At 42.3% G+C, this 19967-nt stretch overlaps 1 protein-coding gene across 1 annotated transcript in view; it reads left to right on the plus strand.

Moving 5' to 3' along the window:
- Nucleotides 1-19967, plus strand: part of CNTNAP4 (contactin associated protein family member 4) — a 290556-nt gene that overhangs the window by 174581 nt on the left and 96008 nt on the right. The window contains exon 4 of the mRNA XM_050946065.1: nucleotides 8871-9018. Within this exon, the coding sequence (XP_050802022.1) occupies nucleotides 8871-9018 (148 nt within the window). The remainder of the gene's footprint in view (nucleotides 1-8870; nucleotides 9019-19967) is intronic.

The raw sequence follows: 19967 nt of genomic DNA on the forward strand, positions 1-19967 counted from the left end.
GCTCTAAGAATCAAGAATTGTTGTGTCCAGGAAATTGGGTTGATTTTGACGTGAACTCTGCGACTGCAAAGCAGCAACATAATGCCTCACTATGGAGCTGAAGATTTTAATTGCTTTCTGCAGTGAACCAAGCTTTTGTTGACCCATCATGGAATAAGTAGCTGTTGTTACTTTCCAATGCTTGCATGTTCCAAAAGGCTTTAGATACTGTTGCTGAATCAGACACTTAGTAAATTTCAGTTTAATAAAATGAGGATTATTGTCTGCAGCAAATGGCTGACATGATTCCTTCTCTTGCATTTTAAAAATTGTCAACTCAGGGAAATTTTAGTTTATTTTTTTTTCCATGTCACTTTTTAAAAATTCTTCTTCAACACCTGCACAGTGCTTTATTTTTGTAGGTTTTCTCAATTAAGCATGTATTTTTATAATATATACATGAAAGAATTGCTTGCAAATATATATGGACTATTAAACTTGGTAGTGTCTCTTCAACAGAGTACATTTTAAAGAATTTTTTTAAGGCACTTTGGTCTGTATTGGATTTTGGACAATAAATGACATATTTAGTAATTTTTTACTATGATCAGTTCACCTAGGATACTGTAATTTCAACGATCAAAATTGCAGTTAGCACGATTATTTATATTATATAGAATCACCTATTATAGATTAGGTTGATAGCACCGTTTATCATTAAGTTTACCCAGTACTTTCCATGATAAGAACTTGTTTTCAGGTGTTTATAATTTTGCCAAACTTTAACTATTTAGGTTTAAATTTTGGTTTGGGCTGATTTTATTTATTTAACAATTCAGCCACAAATATTCAGTTATTTCTGAGAGAAGCTAGGAAAAAAATGTTGTTTTTTCCCATGTTCTAGTAACCTTTTATTTGAAAAGTTCTAGTGACCACATGTTTTGGAAGATTGTCTTGATATTTGGCAGAGGTGTTATGACATTTGCTGTTCATATGAAATTTCACCCTAATTTGGCTCTGGGCTGCTGTGGGATCCAGGCACTTGAACTGACATCAGAGAGCACCTCAATATATGTGTGGCACTTAGGTATCTTTATCTAAATCTAACAAAAATAAAATGAAAACCTTCCATCCACATAGTCCTTTTTGGTAAGGTCTGTTTAAGCATTTGATGCTATTTTGAGGGTTTTATGCATTATTGTCAAGAAAAGTGGAGTTAAGAGAGTCTGTCAAAGGGTGACAGGAAAGATGGCACTAATAGCAGTGTGCAGACTGTCCATCTAAATCCTTGGTAATTGTGCTGTGGTGAAATTACATGCCCAAACTGATTGAAAATAATACATCAGTATTAATATGATCCTAAACATGAACATGACTAAATATAGCTTTCAAACCACATATAAGTAATGCAATGAGATGGCTGATAATACAAGATTCAAGTGGAAGAGTCTAAATAGATTTCAATCCTGAAGTATGGTGGTCACCATTCAAATCTTTTACGTTTTATCTTTTGCTTAAGTATAGGGAACATCTGGTTTATTCTTTAATACAAATTTAGGGAGCAACATAAAAATCATGGTTACATAACTACTTGCAAAGGGGTATTGCAAATATTTTAACCCTGAGAGTCAGGGGATATAGGTTTATTCTTGACTTTCTCCCTGACCTACTGTGTTACCTTTGGCAACTCATTTAACCAGCTGTCTCTCAGTTTCACCATCTGTGAAATAGAGATGATGATATTTACCATCATTTTTAAATGCTATAAAATCTATAGCCTAAAAGTATTATATGAGAGCTAAGTATTATAACTACATGTTTTTTTTCTGGCAGCCTTATATTTAACAAAGTGATGCACACAGAAACTGTATTTTTTTTATACTGGTGCAGTTTTGTAAACCCTCTGGTTAAAATTACAGATGAAATGTAGATTTGTTAATAAAATTAATGTACAAGTAATTGGTGACTTTTTAATGGTCACCTCTGTCAACAAACAAAGTGCAGATGAAAGATGAGAATTTGGATGCCCTGAAAAGGCACAGGAACAAATCTGCACAGACACACCCCTGGAACCTCAACCAGGGGTATTCTATCTGCTACCCAAGATCCATAAACCTGGAAATCCTGGATGCCCCATCATCTCAAACATTGGCACCCTGACAGCAGGATTGCCTGGCAATGTAGACGCCCTCATCAGGTCCTACACTACCAGCACTCCCAGCTATCTTCGGGACACCACTAACTTCCTGAGGAAACTACAGACAACTGATGATCTTCCAGAAAACTCCATTCTGGCTGCTATGGATGTAGAAGCCCTCTAACCTCTACACAAAGATGAACTACAAGCCATCAGGAACAGTATCCCCAATAATGTCATGGCAAACCTGGTGACTGCACTTCGTGACTTTGTCCTCACTCACAACTATTTCACATTTAGGGACAATGTATACCTTCAAGTCAGTGGCACTGCTATGGGTACCCACATGCCCCACAGTGTGCCAACACTTTTATGGCTGAGTTAGAACGTTTCCTCAGCTCTCATCCCCTAATGCCTCTACTCTACTTGCGCTACATTGATGACATCTTCATCATCTTGACCCATGGAAAAGAAGCCCTTGAGGAATTCCACCAGGATTTCAACAATTTCCATCCCACCATCAACCTCAGCCTGGACCAGTCCACACAAGAGATCCCCTTCCTGGACACTACAGTGCTAATAAGCAATGGTCACATAATCACCACCCTATACAGGAAACCTACTGACTGCTATACTTACCTACATGCCTCCAGCTTTCATCCAGATCACATCACACAATCCGTTGTCTACAGCCAAGCTCTAAGATATAACCACATTTGCTCCAATCCCTCAGACAGAGACAGACACCTACAAGATCTCTATCAAGCATTCTTAAAACTACAATACCCACCTGCTGAAGTGAAGAAACAGATTGAAAGAGCCTGAAGAATACCCAGAAGTCACCTAATCCAAGACAGGCCCAACAAAGAAAGTAACAGAATGCCACTAGCCATCACCTCCAGCCCCCAACTAAAACCTCTCCAGCGCAACATCAAGGATCTACAACCTATCCTGAAGGACGATCCCTCATTCTCACAGATCTTGGGAGACAGGCCTGTCATCGCTTACAGACAGCCTCCACCCCCAACCTGAAGCAAATACTCGCCAGTAACCACACACCACACAAAAAAAAACACTAACCCAGGAACCTATCCTTGGAACAAAGCCCACTGCCAGCTCTGTCCACATATCTATTCAAGAGACAGCATCATAGGACCTAATCACATCAGCCATACCATCAGGGGCTCGTTCACCTGCACATCTACCAATGTGATATGAGCCAGCAATGCCCCTCTGCCATGTATATTGGCCAAATCGGGCAGTCTACGCAAAAGAATAAATGGACACAAATGAGACTTGAAGAATTATAACATTAAAAAACCAGTTGGAGAACACTTCAACCTCCCTGGATAGTCAATTACAGACCTAAAAGTCACAATTCTTCACCAAAATACTTCAAAAACAGACTCCAGCGAGAAACTGCAGAACTGGAATTAATTTGCAAACTGGGCGCCATTAAATTAGGCTTGAATAAAGACTGGGAATGGGTGGGTCATTATACAAACTAAAAACGATTTCTCCATGCTAATTGTCCTCCCTACTGTTACTCACACCTTCTTGTCAACTGTTTGAAATGGGCCATCCTGTTTATCACTACAAAAGTTTTTTTTCTCCTGCTGATAATAGCCCATCTTAATTGATTTGTCTCTTTAGAGTTGGCTGGCAACACCCATCTTTTCATGTTGTGTGTGTGTGTGTGTGTGTGTGTGTGTGTATTGTGATAGACCCAGGCCAGTTGAGTACAGCAGAATAGCAGAGGGCAGATATACTGGCCACTGGATTAACAGTTTTCTGTTCCTGACTGACCAGAGCAGGGGCTGCTCCAAGCTAATGAGAACACCTGACTCTAATTAACCTGCAAAGGGACAGGTGAGGCCATTAAGCTAATGTGACCACCTGATTCTAATTAAGGCCCCACTGATACTATAAAAAGGGCTCACTCCAGTCAGGCAAAGGAGAGCCAGGGGGCCAGAGGAGAGGAAGTGTGGCTGAAGGGCTGGTTAATGAAGACACCCTCAAACCATTGTTAAGGGAGCCCTAAGGTAAGGGTGAAGAAGGGAGAAGCCGGAGAGCTGTGGGGAAGTGGCCCAGGGAAATGTAGCAGCTCTGGCAGTGAAAGGTCGGCTGCCAACAGCTGCTACTATTAGGGTCCCTGGGCTGGAACCCAGAGTAGAGGGTGGGTCTGGGTTCCCCCCAACCCACCACTACAGGAACATCTCCTGGGAGGGGAAGTCAGGCCCCTCTCAGGCAGGACCGCCTAGAGGATTCCGGTGGCCTGGGGCCATCGGCGGCAGGCGGCTCCGGTGGACCTCTCGCAGGCGTGCCTGCAGAGGGTCTGCTGGTCCCGCGGCTCCAGTGGAGCATCCGCAGGCACGCCTGCGGGAGGTCCACCGGAGCCACGGGACCAGCAGACCCTCCGCAGCCATGCCTGCGGGAGGTCCACCGGAGCCGTGGGACTGGCAAGCGGCAGGGGGCCCCTCCGCACGGCGAAATGTCTAGAGCCGGCCCTGTTCAGCGGCGGGAGGCCCTTCCGTTCTGGGACCCGCCGCTGAAGTGCCCCGAAGACCCGCAGCGGGGGCCCCCCGCCGGCAAATTACCGCCGAAATGGGACCCGCCACCGAAGTGCAGCCCGCTCTTCGGCCGTAATTCGGTGGCGGGCGCCCCCGCCGTGGGTCTTCGGGGCACTTCGGCTGCGGGTCCCTGAACGGAAGGGCCCCCCGCCACTGAATTACCGCCGAAGACCGGGTTGCTCTTCGGCGGCAGGTCCCACTTCGGCTGTAATGCGATGGCGGGGGGTCCTTCTGCCCCAGAGCGGAAGGACTCCCCCGCCAGCGAAGACCGGGAGCAGAAGAAGCTCCAGGGCCCGGCCCCGCAAGAGTTTTCTGGGGCCCCCAAGCGAGTGAAGGACCCCACTCCAGGGGCCCTGAAAAACTCTCGTGGGGGCCCTTGAGGAGCCCGGGGCCTGGGGCAAATTGCCCCTCTTGCCCCCCCTCCCCTCCCCAGGCGGCCCTGCTCTCAGGACAGGAGGCTAAACTGTTCTGAAAGAAACTCCCAGGGACAACAGAGACTATGGAAGTTCTCTCACCAACCTCCTTGCTGGACTATGATGAAAAAGACTCAGTAGACTGTAACCCTGGCCCTAGAGAGAGAAGGGCTACATGGAGGGTCACAGTGAGCCACTGAGGCTAGCATAAACCGCTTAGAAGTGCAGGACCCACAGGGGCAAGGTCAGAGCTCTGCCACTATATATATATATATATATATATATATATATATATATATATCTTCCTACTATACTTTCCACTCCATGCATCTGATGAACTGGAGTTTAGACCATAAAAGCTTATGCCCAAATGAATTTGTTAGTCTCTAACGTGCCACAAGTACTCCTCGTTGTTTTCTTTTGTTTTGTTTTTAATGAAAAGCAGTATAATTGAGCGGTAAAGCTTTTGGTATGTCTTGTTAACTGTTCTTTTTGTTTCAGTTTTAAATATCTTGATGTGTTTTTTTGGCTCTGATTTTTACCTGACTCATGCACTAACAGTTCTCAGGGGAGGAAAGGGCTAGTGTTTTTAGGACTTTGGGAAGAAGGGCATTTTAATTAGAGTCAGTGTGTTTTGAGTCCCCTTTGCAAATTTGTTCTCTTCTAAGGAATGGTCTGGCCTTATATTGGGACCTTAATGCAATATTTATCTATTTGAAAATCAACTTAGAATTTGTATTTAAATAATGCTAATAAATTTTGCATTTATGGAGCAGTATCTTTTAACCCTCATGGTCCTGAAGAACAGATCAATCAGTGCTTCAGTACACCAATATCTCGCCCACAATGTTGCACACTGAAACTTACTTTACTGGAAAAAGGAATTTTGGGTATGAATTGTACCTTTTGTGTTTTAGAAAATGATTTTTAACTTCCATCTGGGCAGACAACAGAGATGGGCAGAAGGAACGTCCGTGTTAACACTTTGCTGTAATCTTGCACTGACTGGGTTTCTACACTCCTGCCACATTCTTTAAAAGATGCATATTTTGACTTTTATTGAGGTTGCTCACAATTCTCATGATACAATCCTGTTTTCAGTTGCTTGTGACTTTGTCAAACTTTGATCATTCAGGCTGAAATTTTTCAGGCCAGGAATTTGCCTCAGGAGGAAAATGGTGGCTAAGGAAGGATTTTTCAGCCAAAACAGTTCAGCAGTTTCCAGTAACTAGGCAAGAGTAAAATGTGTTACTTTGTCCACAATAAAAAATTCTGGTGACCTTTATTTGAAAAGCTCTAGCTTCCCTGTGCTTTGAAACATAGACTTAAAATTTCTATGTCTAGGGGGGTTGGCCATTGTGTGAAGGATGTGCTTTTAGCTGTCCCTATGAAAATCCACCAGAATTTAGCCAAGTTTATAAGACTTTGAAAAATTTCAGTTCACTCATGTTCAGTAGATATTACTTCAGTTTTAGAAGATTCTATTCATGCTGGGCATGCTCTGTCCCAGGGCTGAGTACGGTTTTGCTGCAGTTTTAGCTTTGGGTTGCAACTGGCCATTCTGGGTCTGGCTCCAGACACCTGAGTTGAGATCAGGGAGTCAATATTTCCTGTACTTTCAGTGACACACATCCTCTCCAGGCCCAGGCAGTGTAGAGGTGATTGGAGGGTAGGAGAGGGAGAGGGAAGTAGATTGGGACAAGGAGCCTGAAATAAATATACTTTAGAATTTGTTCTTTCCAGCTAAAAGCAGGGCCGGCACAACCCATTAGGCGACCTAGGCAGTCGCCTAGGGCGCTAACATTTGGGCGGCGATGACTGCAGTGGCCGGACCTTCCGTCGCCTCAGTCGGGGGTGGCATTTCAGGGGCGGGACCTGCTGCGCCTCTGTCAGGGGTGGCATTTCAGGGGCAGGACCTTTTGCCGCATAAGGCAGCAAAGAAGCGGGCAGCATTCCTGGCTAAAAGTGTTGCAAAACAGCTGGAAAATCTTATTTTCAAAACTAACCATTTAGAGTGGTGTAAAGGAGAATGTGTTTCACTTTTAGATTATTTTTATCAGAAACCTAATTTTAAATTAAGAGCACATGGCTCAAGTATCCCCTGAAGTAACAAATCAGGCATTTACATACTTTATTCAAAACTTAACAACTCATTTTTGCTAGGTGCATGCCTTCAAGAAACCATCTTAGAAAAAATTGAAATCTTAATGGAACACTTAATTTGCTCATAGCACTTAAACTTCTGGAGTTTGGGTTCTGGTTCAGTCAGCAAATTAATTGGCACATTCAATAGCAGTTACCTCTGTTAGTGACTACAAATACAATTCAAAGGGACAAGAATTTAGGAAGGGTCTCATACTAAAAATAGTAGTAGTTCTCCTGTGTTTGTTATAGAGTGTTTCTGCCTTCTACTGTGAAAGTGAGATTATCGAGCATGAAGCTGCAAATGGTTTAGATATTTAAAGTTGCTGACTCTCATTACTTATTACTGACTTAATAGGTTAGCTCTAATGAGCCTGTTCACTAGCTGTTTCTTCATACTCAATGTTCTGAACTGACAATTAATTTGAAATTCCACTAGGATGCGGGAGGGAAAGCGGGAAGCTTTATTTTTATGGAGGGAGACTCATGATGAATTGCCTCCACTTCAAAATAAAGAGGAGATGAGAAGTGTAAACCAGAATGTTCCTTTTTAAAATCTCATTCTATGGTCACAACAAATCCATGGCATACAGTGATAGCAAATGTCTCCTAGGCAATCAAAACATAATGGAAATGGAGATGTACTGATCATTCAAATTTAAGATGTTCCTGTGGTCCTCATATGGAAATGTATCCTATTTGCTATGCTTCAGTTAACCAACATATTTCAGGGATAGCAATCTGTCTAAATTGTCAAACACTGAAACCCAAAATTTATCTGTTTTGAATATTTTGTTGCATGTTTTTATTTCACAAACCTCAGTAATTAAAAAAAAATGGAACTAAGCATCCGAAAACAGACTTTATTTTTCTGGTTTTTAAAATACCTAAGTTTGTAATATTTAGTAGAGGAGATGTTTCACTTATTTTCTTTCATTAACTAAAGCAATGGTACACCTTGCAAGAAATAAAAATAAAATTATTGTTGCCAATACAAGCTTTTTTTAAAAAAGAACTGTTTTCTCCCTTTACCTATAAAATAAAGTACACGTGCAGATTTTCTTTTTGTTTTTCCAAAATTGCTGTATTTAAATTCTTCTTATAAAAAGTTGTCTCAAGTAGCTGGCAACCTAAAGTCCTATTCGCAAGATGAGCTCTCTCTCTAGAAACAGTAATTCTTGGGTTTTACTACAGTTCACAGCCAAAGTGCAACAAGGTATTAGATTTTAAATTCCCTCTGAGGTATAACAATAACCTATCCATGATATATACAAGGAATTTTAGATGGCATAATACCCTGACGCATAAGGGTATCACAACATAGAGTTCTTAGGGGATTTTTTAAAAAAACAGTTTCACTTAAAGTATAAAAGATTGAAAGCACTCAAATAGTTGGATGGATAGATACATTACTAAGTTTTTTTTATCCTGAAAACACTTAAGCATCTGAGTGAGTTTGCTCTTGTGAGTATTTCCATGGAATTCAATGGGGCTACCCACGTAAGTAAATTTACTCACATCCATAAGTGTTTGTAGGGTAAGGCTCTAAAATGAACAGTAGGTCAATAACACTTCTGTTTACTTCTATATGCAGTATGGATATTGTTATCCTTTTTTGTTTTCTTCTAGGCTTTTTCAGGAAACACAAATGCAGACAGTGTTGTGCACAATAAGCTTCAACATTCCATCAAAGCAAGATTTCTCCGTTTTGTCCCCTTGGACTGGAATCCCAATGGTAGAATTGGAATGCGTATTGAGGTTTACGGCTGCATATATAGTAAGTATTTGTGAATCATCTGAATGAAATGACTATCAATCATTGCCTTTTTTTACCTAAACTGCAAATGGAGGTAGATTTGTCAGCTTAATTATCTGAAGGTTATTGATTTTAATATTTTTATGCATAGATGTTATCTATTTCTGCATCATCTAGCAATGTTTTCCTTACTATCCCGCTCTTTACATCCTAAGCTCAATAGTATCAAGTAGATGGATGTAATTCAATTATGCCAGTTCACTCCAAACTCCTATTTGCTATTGTTACATACTTCCCTTATAAATGTAGCTCTCTCTTCACTAATTGGGACTCATAAGTCCCCTAGAAGATTATTGATCTTGGCTACACAGAAAGCATTTTCTCTGCAGAAATTTTGGACTCTGTCATAAATTAATAACGCTTCAAGGTCATTGCTTATATTAAGGGTACATTTATAAATAGTTTGTGCAGCATTATTATGTGATTAATAGAAGTTACAAGTATGTTGCAGATATCAGTAGTGTGTGTTATGGTTGGTTATAAGCCACCTTTTGGACACTGTAACTTTTCCTTGACTTTGTCTTCCCTTAGTTTTTTGTGTTACTTTTCTCTACTGGTTCTCCTTCTTTGTCTCTGGCCTTTTCTTCAATGGGTCTTGTGACAGGTTGTCCTTTTTTGTCTCCCATTATTCATGAATAAAGCACAGGACTCTATCCCTGTCAGCATTCTCTTCTCACTTTTCAGTTCCATTTCATCTAAAACCAAGTAGTCACCTCAATTAAATATACATTTGAAATATTGTGTTACTTATCAAGATGATGTCAACATTTAGATGGAAATTCTCCAGTTCTGTTGACAATTTCTAATTGGCCAGCATCTCAAAATAGGTAGAAATTTAGTTGAATTCCACGTCACATAACTATGGCATTGTTCTGGTATTAAAAGAGGTTTGTTTTTTTTTCCTTATGGGCTGGGATTAGGGAGAAACAGCGCTGCCGAGAGGATTCAGGGGGCCTGGGGCCAAGCACTTTCAGGGGCCTCTTTTCATAAAAAAAAAGTTGCAATATTATAGAATACTATATTCTCATGGGGGGCCATGTGGGGCCCGGGGCCTGGGGCAAATTGCCCCACTTGCTCCCCCCTCTGGGTGGCCCTGGGGAGAAGTGTAAATAGTGTGTACAATGGCAATATATAAGTTCTTTCTCATTTTGACCAGCGGGCTATGGTACCATCATTTCAAGAGACTAAAGGGCAAGGGACTGGATCCATAGGTACAGGGAGGTCACGCTGCCCAAATTACTAAAATGTCCCCAATCCTCCATGTAGGTCAAGGAGGGACGCAACTTTAATTACAGGGAGGTCACACAGGTCAAGGCAGCAAAGGCCTCAATATGTCCCATAAAAGAGAGAAACTCATGACACGCACCCTAATTACGATGTTGTCATACTGACTGGACTGCCAACAGAGACCTGAGCCCTCATTACAGGGAGGTTTCACTGCTCAGCATTCCCAACAGCTCAATATGCCCCATAAACCACGGCCGCGTGACTTGCACCCTCATTACAGGGTAGTCCCTTTCACTAGGAAGCCACAAGAGCATAATATCAAGAGGCCAAAAGGGCTGATCTGAACCCTCATTACAGGGCGGTCAAACGGCTCAAAGATATGTCTCACCTAAGCAAGAGGATGGCAACTTTTACCCTAATCACACAGAGTTACTCGGCTGAACAAAAAAGCATAACTGCAACTGACAAAAGGGGAAAGACCTGAACTTTGGCTACAGAGTGGTCACATGGGCCATGGAATGAAACTGGCTCTAAAGCCCCTATCAACAAGAGAGATGCGACCTACGCCCTAGTTACAGGGGGTTCACACTAGCTAGACTGCCAACGGCCCACAAAACCAAAAGGGCAAGAGGCTGGAGACCTGAACTCAACTTACAAGACAGTCACAGTGCCAATGGCACAAAGATAGCCCTAATCCCTTCTAAATGAAAGGGATTCAACCTGCACCTGAATTACAGGGCGGTCCATTAGCATTATCTGGCTACAGGGGCCTAATGCCAAGAGCCTGAAGGACAGAAACCTTACTTGAATTACAGGGAGGCCGCACAGCTCAAGGTACCAAAGCCTTCAATCTGTACCATAAAAGAGAGAGGCTTATGATGTGAACCCTTGTTAGAGGGTTATCATGCTGACTAGACTGCCAACAGGGCATAAGGCCAAAAGGGACAGAGGGAAGGGCCTTTACCCTGAATTCAGGGAGGTCACACTGCTCAAGGTTCCAAGGAGCTCAGTATCCCCCATAAGCAACAGGGCTGTGACTTGAACCCTCATTACAGGGAAGTCACTCTCACTAGCTAGCTCAAGGAGCAGAATGCCGAGAGCCCAAAAGAGCACAGACCTGAACCCTAATTACAGGGAGGTCACACTGCTCAAGGTCTTAAAAGGCTCACTAGTCTCATGTAACCTGAGCCTTTGCTATGGACTCTTTCCTTCTCCTCTACCTTCAGTGACTTGCTTTCTTTCCTCCTATTTGCTTGCTGTTTCTTCAAGGCTTCCTTCTTCTTGTCCATTTCTCTTCCTTGGAGGCCCTGGGAACAGAGAGACAGAGTGAGAGAGAGCGCCTTAGGACACAGCTCAGCAGACTCCATGTCCCCAACTCAAACTGAGCACAGACTAGCGAGGGGGCCTTGTTTTCCCCGAGTCTGTGGACAGCCTGCAATTCTAGTTCCAAGAGAGTTCCACACTGTCCTCATATTCTTCACTGGGATTTCATTGCCTTCTAAGCATCCCCTGGGTCATCACACTACCAAATAAATACTATTTCTTAAAATAAAATATAAAAGCATATAATATATAAGAATTAATATAGTAACAGGGCCTGTAGGACTCAGGCTTGTAAGACATTTAGCTTAGCCAAATTAGGCTTTAGGATTTAGGATAAAGAAGCTAAGAAAATTTAGGATAAGTAAATTAATAAACCTGCTGACTTTGTATTTATGTTAAAGATATGCTGATGTTTTGAAAATATCAGTGAGTGTTCAATAATAATATCTATGAGAGATCAGTAGAAACCGCAAGATGACTGTTGTTAGCTGGGGTGAAATGTTAGACTTCCTTATCTATTACTATGATGGTAATGTGACATAAATATTTCACTAGGAGGGTGGTGGAATGGGTTACCTAGGGAGATGGTGGAATCTCCATCCTTAGAGGTTTTTAAGTCCTGGCTTGGCAAAGCCCTGGCTGGGATGATTTAGTTGGTGTTGGTCCTGCTTTGAGCAGGGGGTTGGACTAGATGACCTCCTGGGGTCTCTTCCAACCCTAATCTTCTATGATTCTATGAAATGTTAATAAATAAAAGGAAAATAACACAGGAAAAATAGGGCACTCCAAAAGTAGTGAGGTGTAGGTGTTCAAATAAGGAAAAGGAGTTGAACTCCAGTTGGTGTATGCATAACACATTACAATAGCTGTATCCTGGCTTGCATGCCGTGGTGGGGGAGACACTGTGATGACAACCACAGGTGGTGCTGATGATGGTGCGGATGATGACAAACACTTCAGGTTTTTCTGCAAGCCATGCTGTAAATAATGAAAATACTATGTGTATTATATTGCTCTCGCTCTCCTTTAACAGATTGCAGTGTGTGTATTATTTGGTTGGCTAATAAAAGTAAATATTGTAGAAAGAGCACTATAGTCTGTTGTGCACCATGAGTAGAGATAAGATTATGTCATGGAGGTCAGAGAAGTCACAGATTCTGTGATTTTCAGAGACCTGCATGACATTTTCTGCTTGAGCCCCAAGGCAACGGGGCCAGAGCTGTCAGCTGGTGGTGGCCCTGAAGCTTGGAGCCACTATAAGCAGCAAGGGGACCAGGAGCTCTCAGCCAACATAGGCATAGGGTTGACAGGTGTCCAGTTTTTAACCAGAACGTCTGGTCGAAAAGAGACCCTGGTAGCTCCGACCGTTAAAAGTCCGATCGGAGCACAGCGGGACTAAGGCAGGCTCTGCGTGGCTCCCAAAAGCGGAGGCATGTCCCCCATGCAGTCCTACACATAGGGGCAGCCACAGGGCTCTGCACGCTGCTCCCGCCTCAATCGCAGGTTCCGCAGCTCCCATTTACTGGGAACCGTGGCCAATGGGAGCTGCAGGGGTGGCACCTGCAGACGGGGCAGCCAGCAGAGGATTTGGGAGTGGGGAAATGCCGCTGCTTCTGGGATATGCTTGAGGTAAGCACTGCCTAGAGTCTGCACCCCTGACCGCCTCCCATGCTCCAATCCCCTTCCCCAGCCCTGATCCCCCTCTTGCCCTCTGAACTCCTCGGTCCCAACCTGGAGCACTCTCCTCACCTCCAGCCCCACACCATAGCCCACAGCCCAGCTGGAGCCCTCACCTCCCTCTCCCATGACCTGCTACAGCCCTGATCCCACTTCCACCTTCCAAACCCCTCGGTCCCAGCCCATAGCCCCCTCCTGCATCCCAAATCCTCATCCCTGCTCCCACCCCAGAGCCTGCACCCCCAGCTGGAGACATCAGCCCCGCACACCAACCTCCTGCCCCAGCCAAAAGCCCCCTCCCACACTCTGAACCTCTCAGCCCCAGCCTGGAGCCCCCTCCTTCACCCCAAATCCCTCATCCTTGGCCCCAGCCCAGAGCCTGTATCCCCTCACACACGCCAACCCCCTGCCTCAGCCCAGAGCCCCTTCCCTGTCATAAACAGATAGCTAAGGGTTAATGTGTCTTTCACCTGGAAAAAAAGTAACCTGAAGCAGCTGACCAGAGGACCAATCAGGAAACAAGACTTTTTCAAATCTGGGTGGAGGGTTTTTTGTGTGTGAGTCCTTTGTTCTTGGTCTTCTGCCTGACTCTCTCTCAGCTATGAGAAGGATTTTTCTATTTCTTGCTTTCTAATCTTCTGTTTCCCAGTTGTAAGTACAAAGGATCAGCTAGTGATTTATATGTTTTTTTTTGTATTTACATGTCTATAGTTGCTGGAGTGCTTTGAATTGTATTCTTTTTGAATAAGCCTGTTTATTCAATATTCTTTTAAGCAATTGACCCTGTATTTGTCACCTTAATACAGAGAGACCATTTTTATGTATTTTTCTTTCTTTTTATATAAAGCTTTCTTTTAAGACCTGTTGGAGTTTTTTCTTTAGTGCGGAACTCCCGGGAATTAAGTCTGCAGCACCAGGGAATTGGTGGGAGGAAGAAGTCAGGGGGAAATCTGTGTGTGTTAGATTTACTAGCCTGACTTTGCATTCCCTCTGGGTGAAGAGGGAAGTACTTCTGTTTTCCAGGACTGGAAATAGAGAGGGTGGACTCCCTCTGTTTAGATTCACGGAATTTGCTTCTGTGTATCTCTCCAGGAACACCTGGAGGGGGGAAGGGAAAAGGTTTATTTCCCTTTGTTGTGAGACTCAAGGGATTTGGGTCTTGGGGTCCCCAGGGAAGGTTTCTGGGGGGACCAGAGTGCCCCAAAACACTCTAATTTTTTGGGTGGTGGCAGCTTTACCAGGTTCAAGCTGATAACTAAGCTTGGAGGTTTTCATGCTAACCCCCATATTTTGGATGCTAAGGTCCAAATCTGGGACTAGGTTATGATATACTCCCATACTCTGAATCCCTCACCTCCCAGCCCAAAGGCCCCTCTGTTACCCTGGATTTTCAGAACCCCCAACAAAGGCAACTTAACTATTTTACTTCAGGTGGGGTAAGGAATAAATTAACTACAGCACTTCCATCGATAAGATTTGTGCAAGGAAGTGTGCTTTATTTAAAACTGCAGTTTATTAAATTTAAGCACCCATAAACATAAGCAGTAGGTTTAGAACATCCCAGATATTTACCTAATATCTGGAAAGATATTGAGTAATTAACAGTAGGTTTGCAGTGGCCAGTTGCTCACCCATGGGGGAGAAAAGGTATTGGGAAAAACTTTTTTTTTAATGGTTTTATAGGACTGCTTTAGCTATTTTTTAATAACTATTTTTATAAAATACATAGGTTACAATAACCCCTACTGTATTATTATTTTTTAAAATTTTCATTTTAAAAAAATATTAGAGCTGTTTAGACTTAAGATTTTTTAACCATTAAGGTTTTTAGTTTGTTGTTTAGTTGTTTCTCCCATCCTCCCATTCTGATTAGCAGAAACTGCTTGCTAGATCTAACCAGGCTTCTGAAAGCCTGTCTCCAAATTAACCCTTAACTATGTGGTGTTTTATTTTATTAATTTAGGGTGGCTGAATGCACTTAATATGGTTGCAATTAGCTTGATCATATTCTGGGGTATACACACCCCTCAAATCCGGGGCAACGCCTCCTGCATCTCTGGCCCCACCTCAGAGCCCACACTCCCAGCTAGACCTCTCACTCCCTCCTGCCCCCTAACCCCCTGAGCGAGCCCAGTGAAAATGAGCGAGTGAGTGATGGTGAGGAAAGCGAGTGACAGAGGGAGGGGCGATGGAGAGGGGCATGGGCAGGGCCTTGGAGGAGGGGTGGGAAAGGGGTGGGGCAGGGGTGTTCGGTTTTGTGTGAGTAGAAAGTTGGCAACCCTAGGCATGCAGCAGGGGGACCCTGGAGCTCCGAGGTACTGTGGGCAGTAGGGGAATCCAGAGTTCCCAGCTGCTACAGGCACCTGGAGCTCCCAGCCCCTGGGACGGTGGGGATCCAGAGCCGTCAGCCACTGCAGGGAGCAGGGATTCCAGAGCTCTGAGCCTCCGGCGCTGCAGTGGGGGCCAGAGTTGTCAGCCACAATGGTGGCAGGGGCCCCAGAACTATCAGCCACCATGGCTTCCATGAAATTTTGTTTATTGCCAATGACCTGTCCCTGACTTTTACTAAAAATAACTGTAACAAAATGTTAACTTTAACTTCTACTGATAACCTTGCTACTGTAGTTAATCTTGGGGCTGAACTCTCACAGATGAAAGTAGATGAGAACACTCACCTTGGGGTGCGTAATTAAAGTAACCCATAACTATAGATAAGGCTACAGTGTCTTGTGTAAAATGAGGTAACAGCTCCAAGCCAGGAGTTGCGACAATTAGATTCTATTTCTGGCTCTGCCACTGACTCACTTTTGTTACCTTGGCTTCCTGTGCCTCAATTTACATGTCCATAAGTCTGATTTAATACTGCTACCCTGCTTAACAGGGATATTATCGGGCTTAAATGATTAATTGGTCATCCCACAGAACTGCAAAGCACTATTAGATATCATTTAATATTTTGTTGATTTTAATGTCTAGTTTAGAATTATTGCTCTGTTTCTTAAACCTAAATTTATTTTAAGTGAAATTACCTTTTTTATATGATGTGTGGATGTGTGTATTGCAATTAACTTTCAGCCTTATGGGCAAGTAGTTATTGGAACATAAGAGTCTCACGCACAATATGTTTGGCGTTGAAATTTCGCTTTATAAATATAAAGAAATATAATTTATTTGAAATGTTATTAATATAAATAAGTTCTAATCAAGTATTACACAGCCTCTCCCAACTCAGGAAAAAAACAGGAGCAATGGGCAAATTACAAGGAACCAGGCAGTATTTGTCCTCTATACTCTGAAAAATGGGAGAATACATTAAAAAGAAAAACAATTGGCAGGATTTTTTTTAAAATCAGAGACAGTTACCTTAAAGCAAAAGAAAAGCTCAGTCTACACATAAAAAACAAGATTTATCCGCTGTGGTTGGGATTTTCCACTTGTTCTGTCACTTTAACACTGCTTTACAATCCTTACTTTTAACATATGAATGCAATAGCTCCAATACCATTTAAAAATGACAATGTAAAGCGTTTTAAAAATAGTTTATAAGTAACATACTCGGTATTTACACAATATATGATTTTATGATGTGGGGTAAGAGTTTTACTAGTGCTCATTTGGGATGACCTGTACCTGCCTGACTATAGCAATAGCATCATTAATCATAATTAATTCAACTGTCTCAAACTCATGACAATAATTCTTTTAAATCAAACCTTATAATCAAATATTCTCTTTCTGTATGCAGCAAAGTGCTGAACACTTCCACCTTCTATAGATTCTGAAATAATGCCCAAAATAATGATTCCTCAGTCACTAAATTACATTGTATTTACATTCCCCAGTTACAGCCTTATGTTAATTCTCAATTCCCTTCTTATAGTTCCATTCACACTCTGGAAATCATATATATTGTATTATGCAACATTCAATGTTAACATATACTATTTTTCATAGAATATTTACTTCTCAGTTAGATTTATATTTTCCCAAATTCTACAACCACATGAAATCTGGAGTGATGTGACCTATTCATTTTTTTGATTGGTACTGCTAGCTAATAACTGAGTTACAGGATGTTGTTTTGTCTTGATACTCTGGAGTCAGAGGGATACCTCAGTGGTTTGAGCATCGGCCTACTAAATCCAGAGTTATGAGTTCAATCCTTGAGGGGGGCCATTTAGGGATCTGGGGCAAAAATCAGTGCTTGGTCCTGCTAGTGAAGGCACGGGGCTGGACTTGTCCCTTCCAATTTGATGAGCTAGGTGTATATCTCCATTTATTAATATAACCCTCCACGGTGGCAACTCATTCAAGATGGGCTGTTGAATTAATATGTGAAAACCATAGGCTAGATCCTCCACTGGTATAAGTCAGTATAGATCCATTTAAATCACTCTTTCAACCCTCACTGGCATGATTTTCACCTCCCAAAGCAATTGTGATTTATACAGTGAATAGAAGGAGTATGGTAATATGGGTGCTTTATGCACAGATATGCAGACAAGATCCCTGCTTTGAAGAGCTAACCGTTAAAAAAGGTGAAATCTGTCCCTGTTGGGAAAGCCAGTGTAGGGTCTATACACCACTTAAGTCTCACTTTAGCCCTATAGGTGTAACATAGGTGTAGCATAAGCCTTGTGTGGGCCCTCTGCAGATGAGCAAATGTCACTTATGATGCCCAGTATAATGGTTCTTCATCTCTTCTTTTCAGAGGTACTCCAAAGCCTTGAGAGCACATGCAGCTCACAACATGAAACCATAGGATATTTAGTTGTTGAATTCTGTAGCATGGACGCTTACGCTTCTATGCAAAAAAATCACTTTTACTTATTTAAAGAAAACATCCCAAAGGCCCCCAGATTATGTTAGTAAGAAAAGTCTACTGACTAATCATGTTTCTATGTCTGTGCATATGTGTGGGGAAGTGGAAGTAGTTTCTTTTGTAAGATCTCACATCTTTCTCTTCCATGCAGGTTTAATTTTGCTCAAAAATCTTGCTGTAGCCCAACTGATCCCCCTCTGTACATTTTCTACACTGGATTTCAGAGAAGGCCAGACACCCCTAAGTACATCTTCCATGTAAACATATGGAACAGCAATGATATTTTTGGGGAAACATATACATATCATATCACACATCATAGCTAGCACTAATTCTAAATTGTCTGGTGTATTATCTGTCATCCAAGTGACAGCTACCAAGTACTGATAGCGAGTATCCTCGATCTCTCTCATGCTGTGGTGCCTTCAGCTTATCAACTAACTGAAGTAAATGATCTCCAAAAAAGATATCCATATAAGTAAGGCAGTTGTTGTAAATTTTCCGCACAAGATGTTTTAGAGCATAAGTTATTTTGGACAGGGACTGTCATTTTCTCTACACTACCCACTACAAAGCAGCCCTGACCTGCTTGGCCTCTAACGGACTGCTGCAACACAAATAGCAATAATAAGTTATGAAATTATAGATTATTTTAATATTTATTATATTAATAAGAGTCCCTCCAAAATATTGTCCTCCATTTTCAGAGTTTTTTTTACCTGCTGTCTCTGCCAAATTCCTCCATTTCATTCTCCTTAAGTGTAACTGGCATTGTTTTTTTTCTCCCCTCAGAAGAAGAAAAAATGTATTTGCCAGCTGCAGATGAATACTCTTCCGCAGATATATTGACCTCATCTGCATCATGCTGTGATTGGGCAACATATCCTCTGTATTTACAAAAAATAATGCCTCTCAGCTCCTGGCTGCTTGTTCTTCCTATTCAAAGTGTGCAAATTAGATATATCTCTGCAGCAGTTTCCTGTGTTTTGTCGCTAGCTGAAATGTCAGATTGTGAGGATGAAGCTATACTGCCAGTTTCTGTGTTAGAATTATCCCCTGGCAGCTGCATGGAGCCTAAATATGTCTCTTTGGCAGACTCCTTTTTTCCCTCAACTACTACCTCTCTTGCTCAGTCCATCTGCGGGTGACCAGTAAATGCAGCTACAAACAATTCATATTTCACACAACAGAAGGACAGATATGTTGAAATGTTTCCCTGACTTGTAGGCCATTATAGGGGTCCAGCCATCCCCTTCCTAAATGGGACCAGACACAAACATTGTTGTTAAAATTTCTAATGGATTTATGACAATGGCTGTGCTCTATAAAGACGGAATTTAAGAAATGGACACTAGTAAATTCAAGAAATGTTCCTGGTAGACACATTAATTATGATGGGAGACAATGCTTGGCAGCAACATAACACCATGGGGACTGTGATCTCAAACCTCCAGGTCAGAGCCCTGGCACTACTACTGTTAAGTGATTGCTGCAAAGGGTTTGTGATGACCCCCTTTATACTAGGGCTACACAAAACCTCTGGAACAATAAAGTAAGCTGGACAAAGGTCTGTCCACAATCTGTATAGCTAGGATAATATATACACTTGCAAGAACTCTGTGCAAATGTGATGACAAAACTATATTTTTAAATGTGGCCCATTATCTATGATATTACAGTAACCTAATTTCTCCAACTGTTTTGTTTCATGCAAGGCCTGATTCAAGTAGCAAACCTAGCTCCTCCTGACTCCATAAACTGTTCCCATCCTCTCTCTTTAAAAGAAACAGAGGCCTAGTGACTTGATCTTCATTTCCTTCTCTTTTACAGTGACAATTATCTAACCAGGAACAATGCATGT

This window comes from Gopherus flavomarginatus, chromosome 3, assembly GCF_025201925.1.
Source record: "Gopherus flavomarginatus isolate rGopFla2 chromosome 3, rGopFla2.mat.asm, whole genome shotgun sequence".
Lineage (NCBI taxonomy): Eukaryota > Metazoa > Chordata > Testudines > Testudinidae > Gopherus > Gopherus flavomarginatus.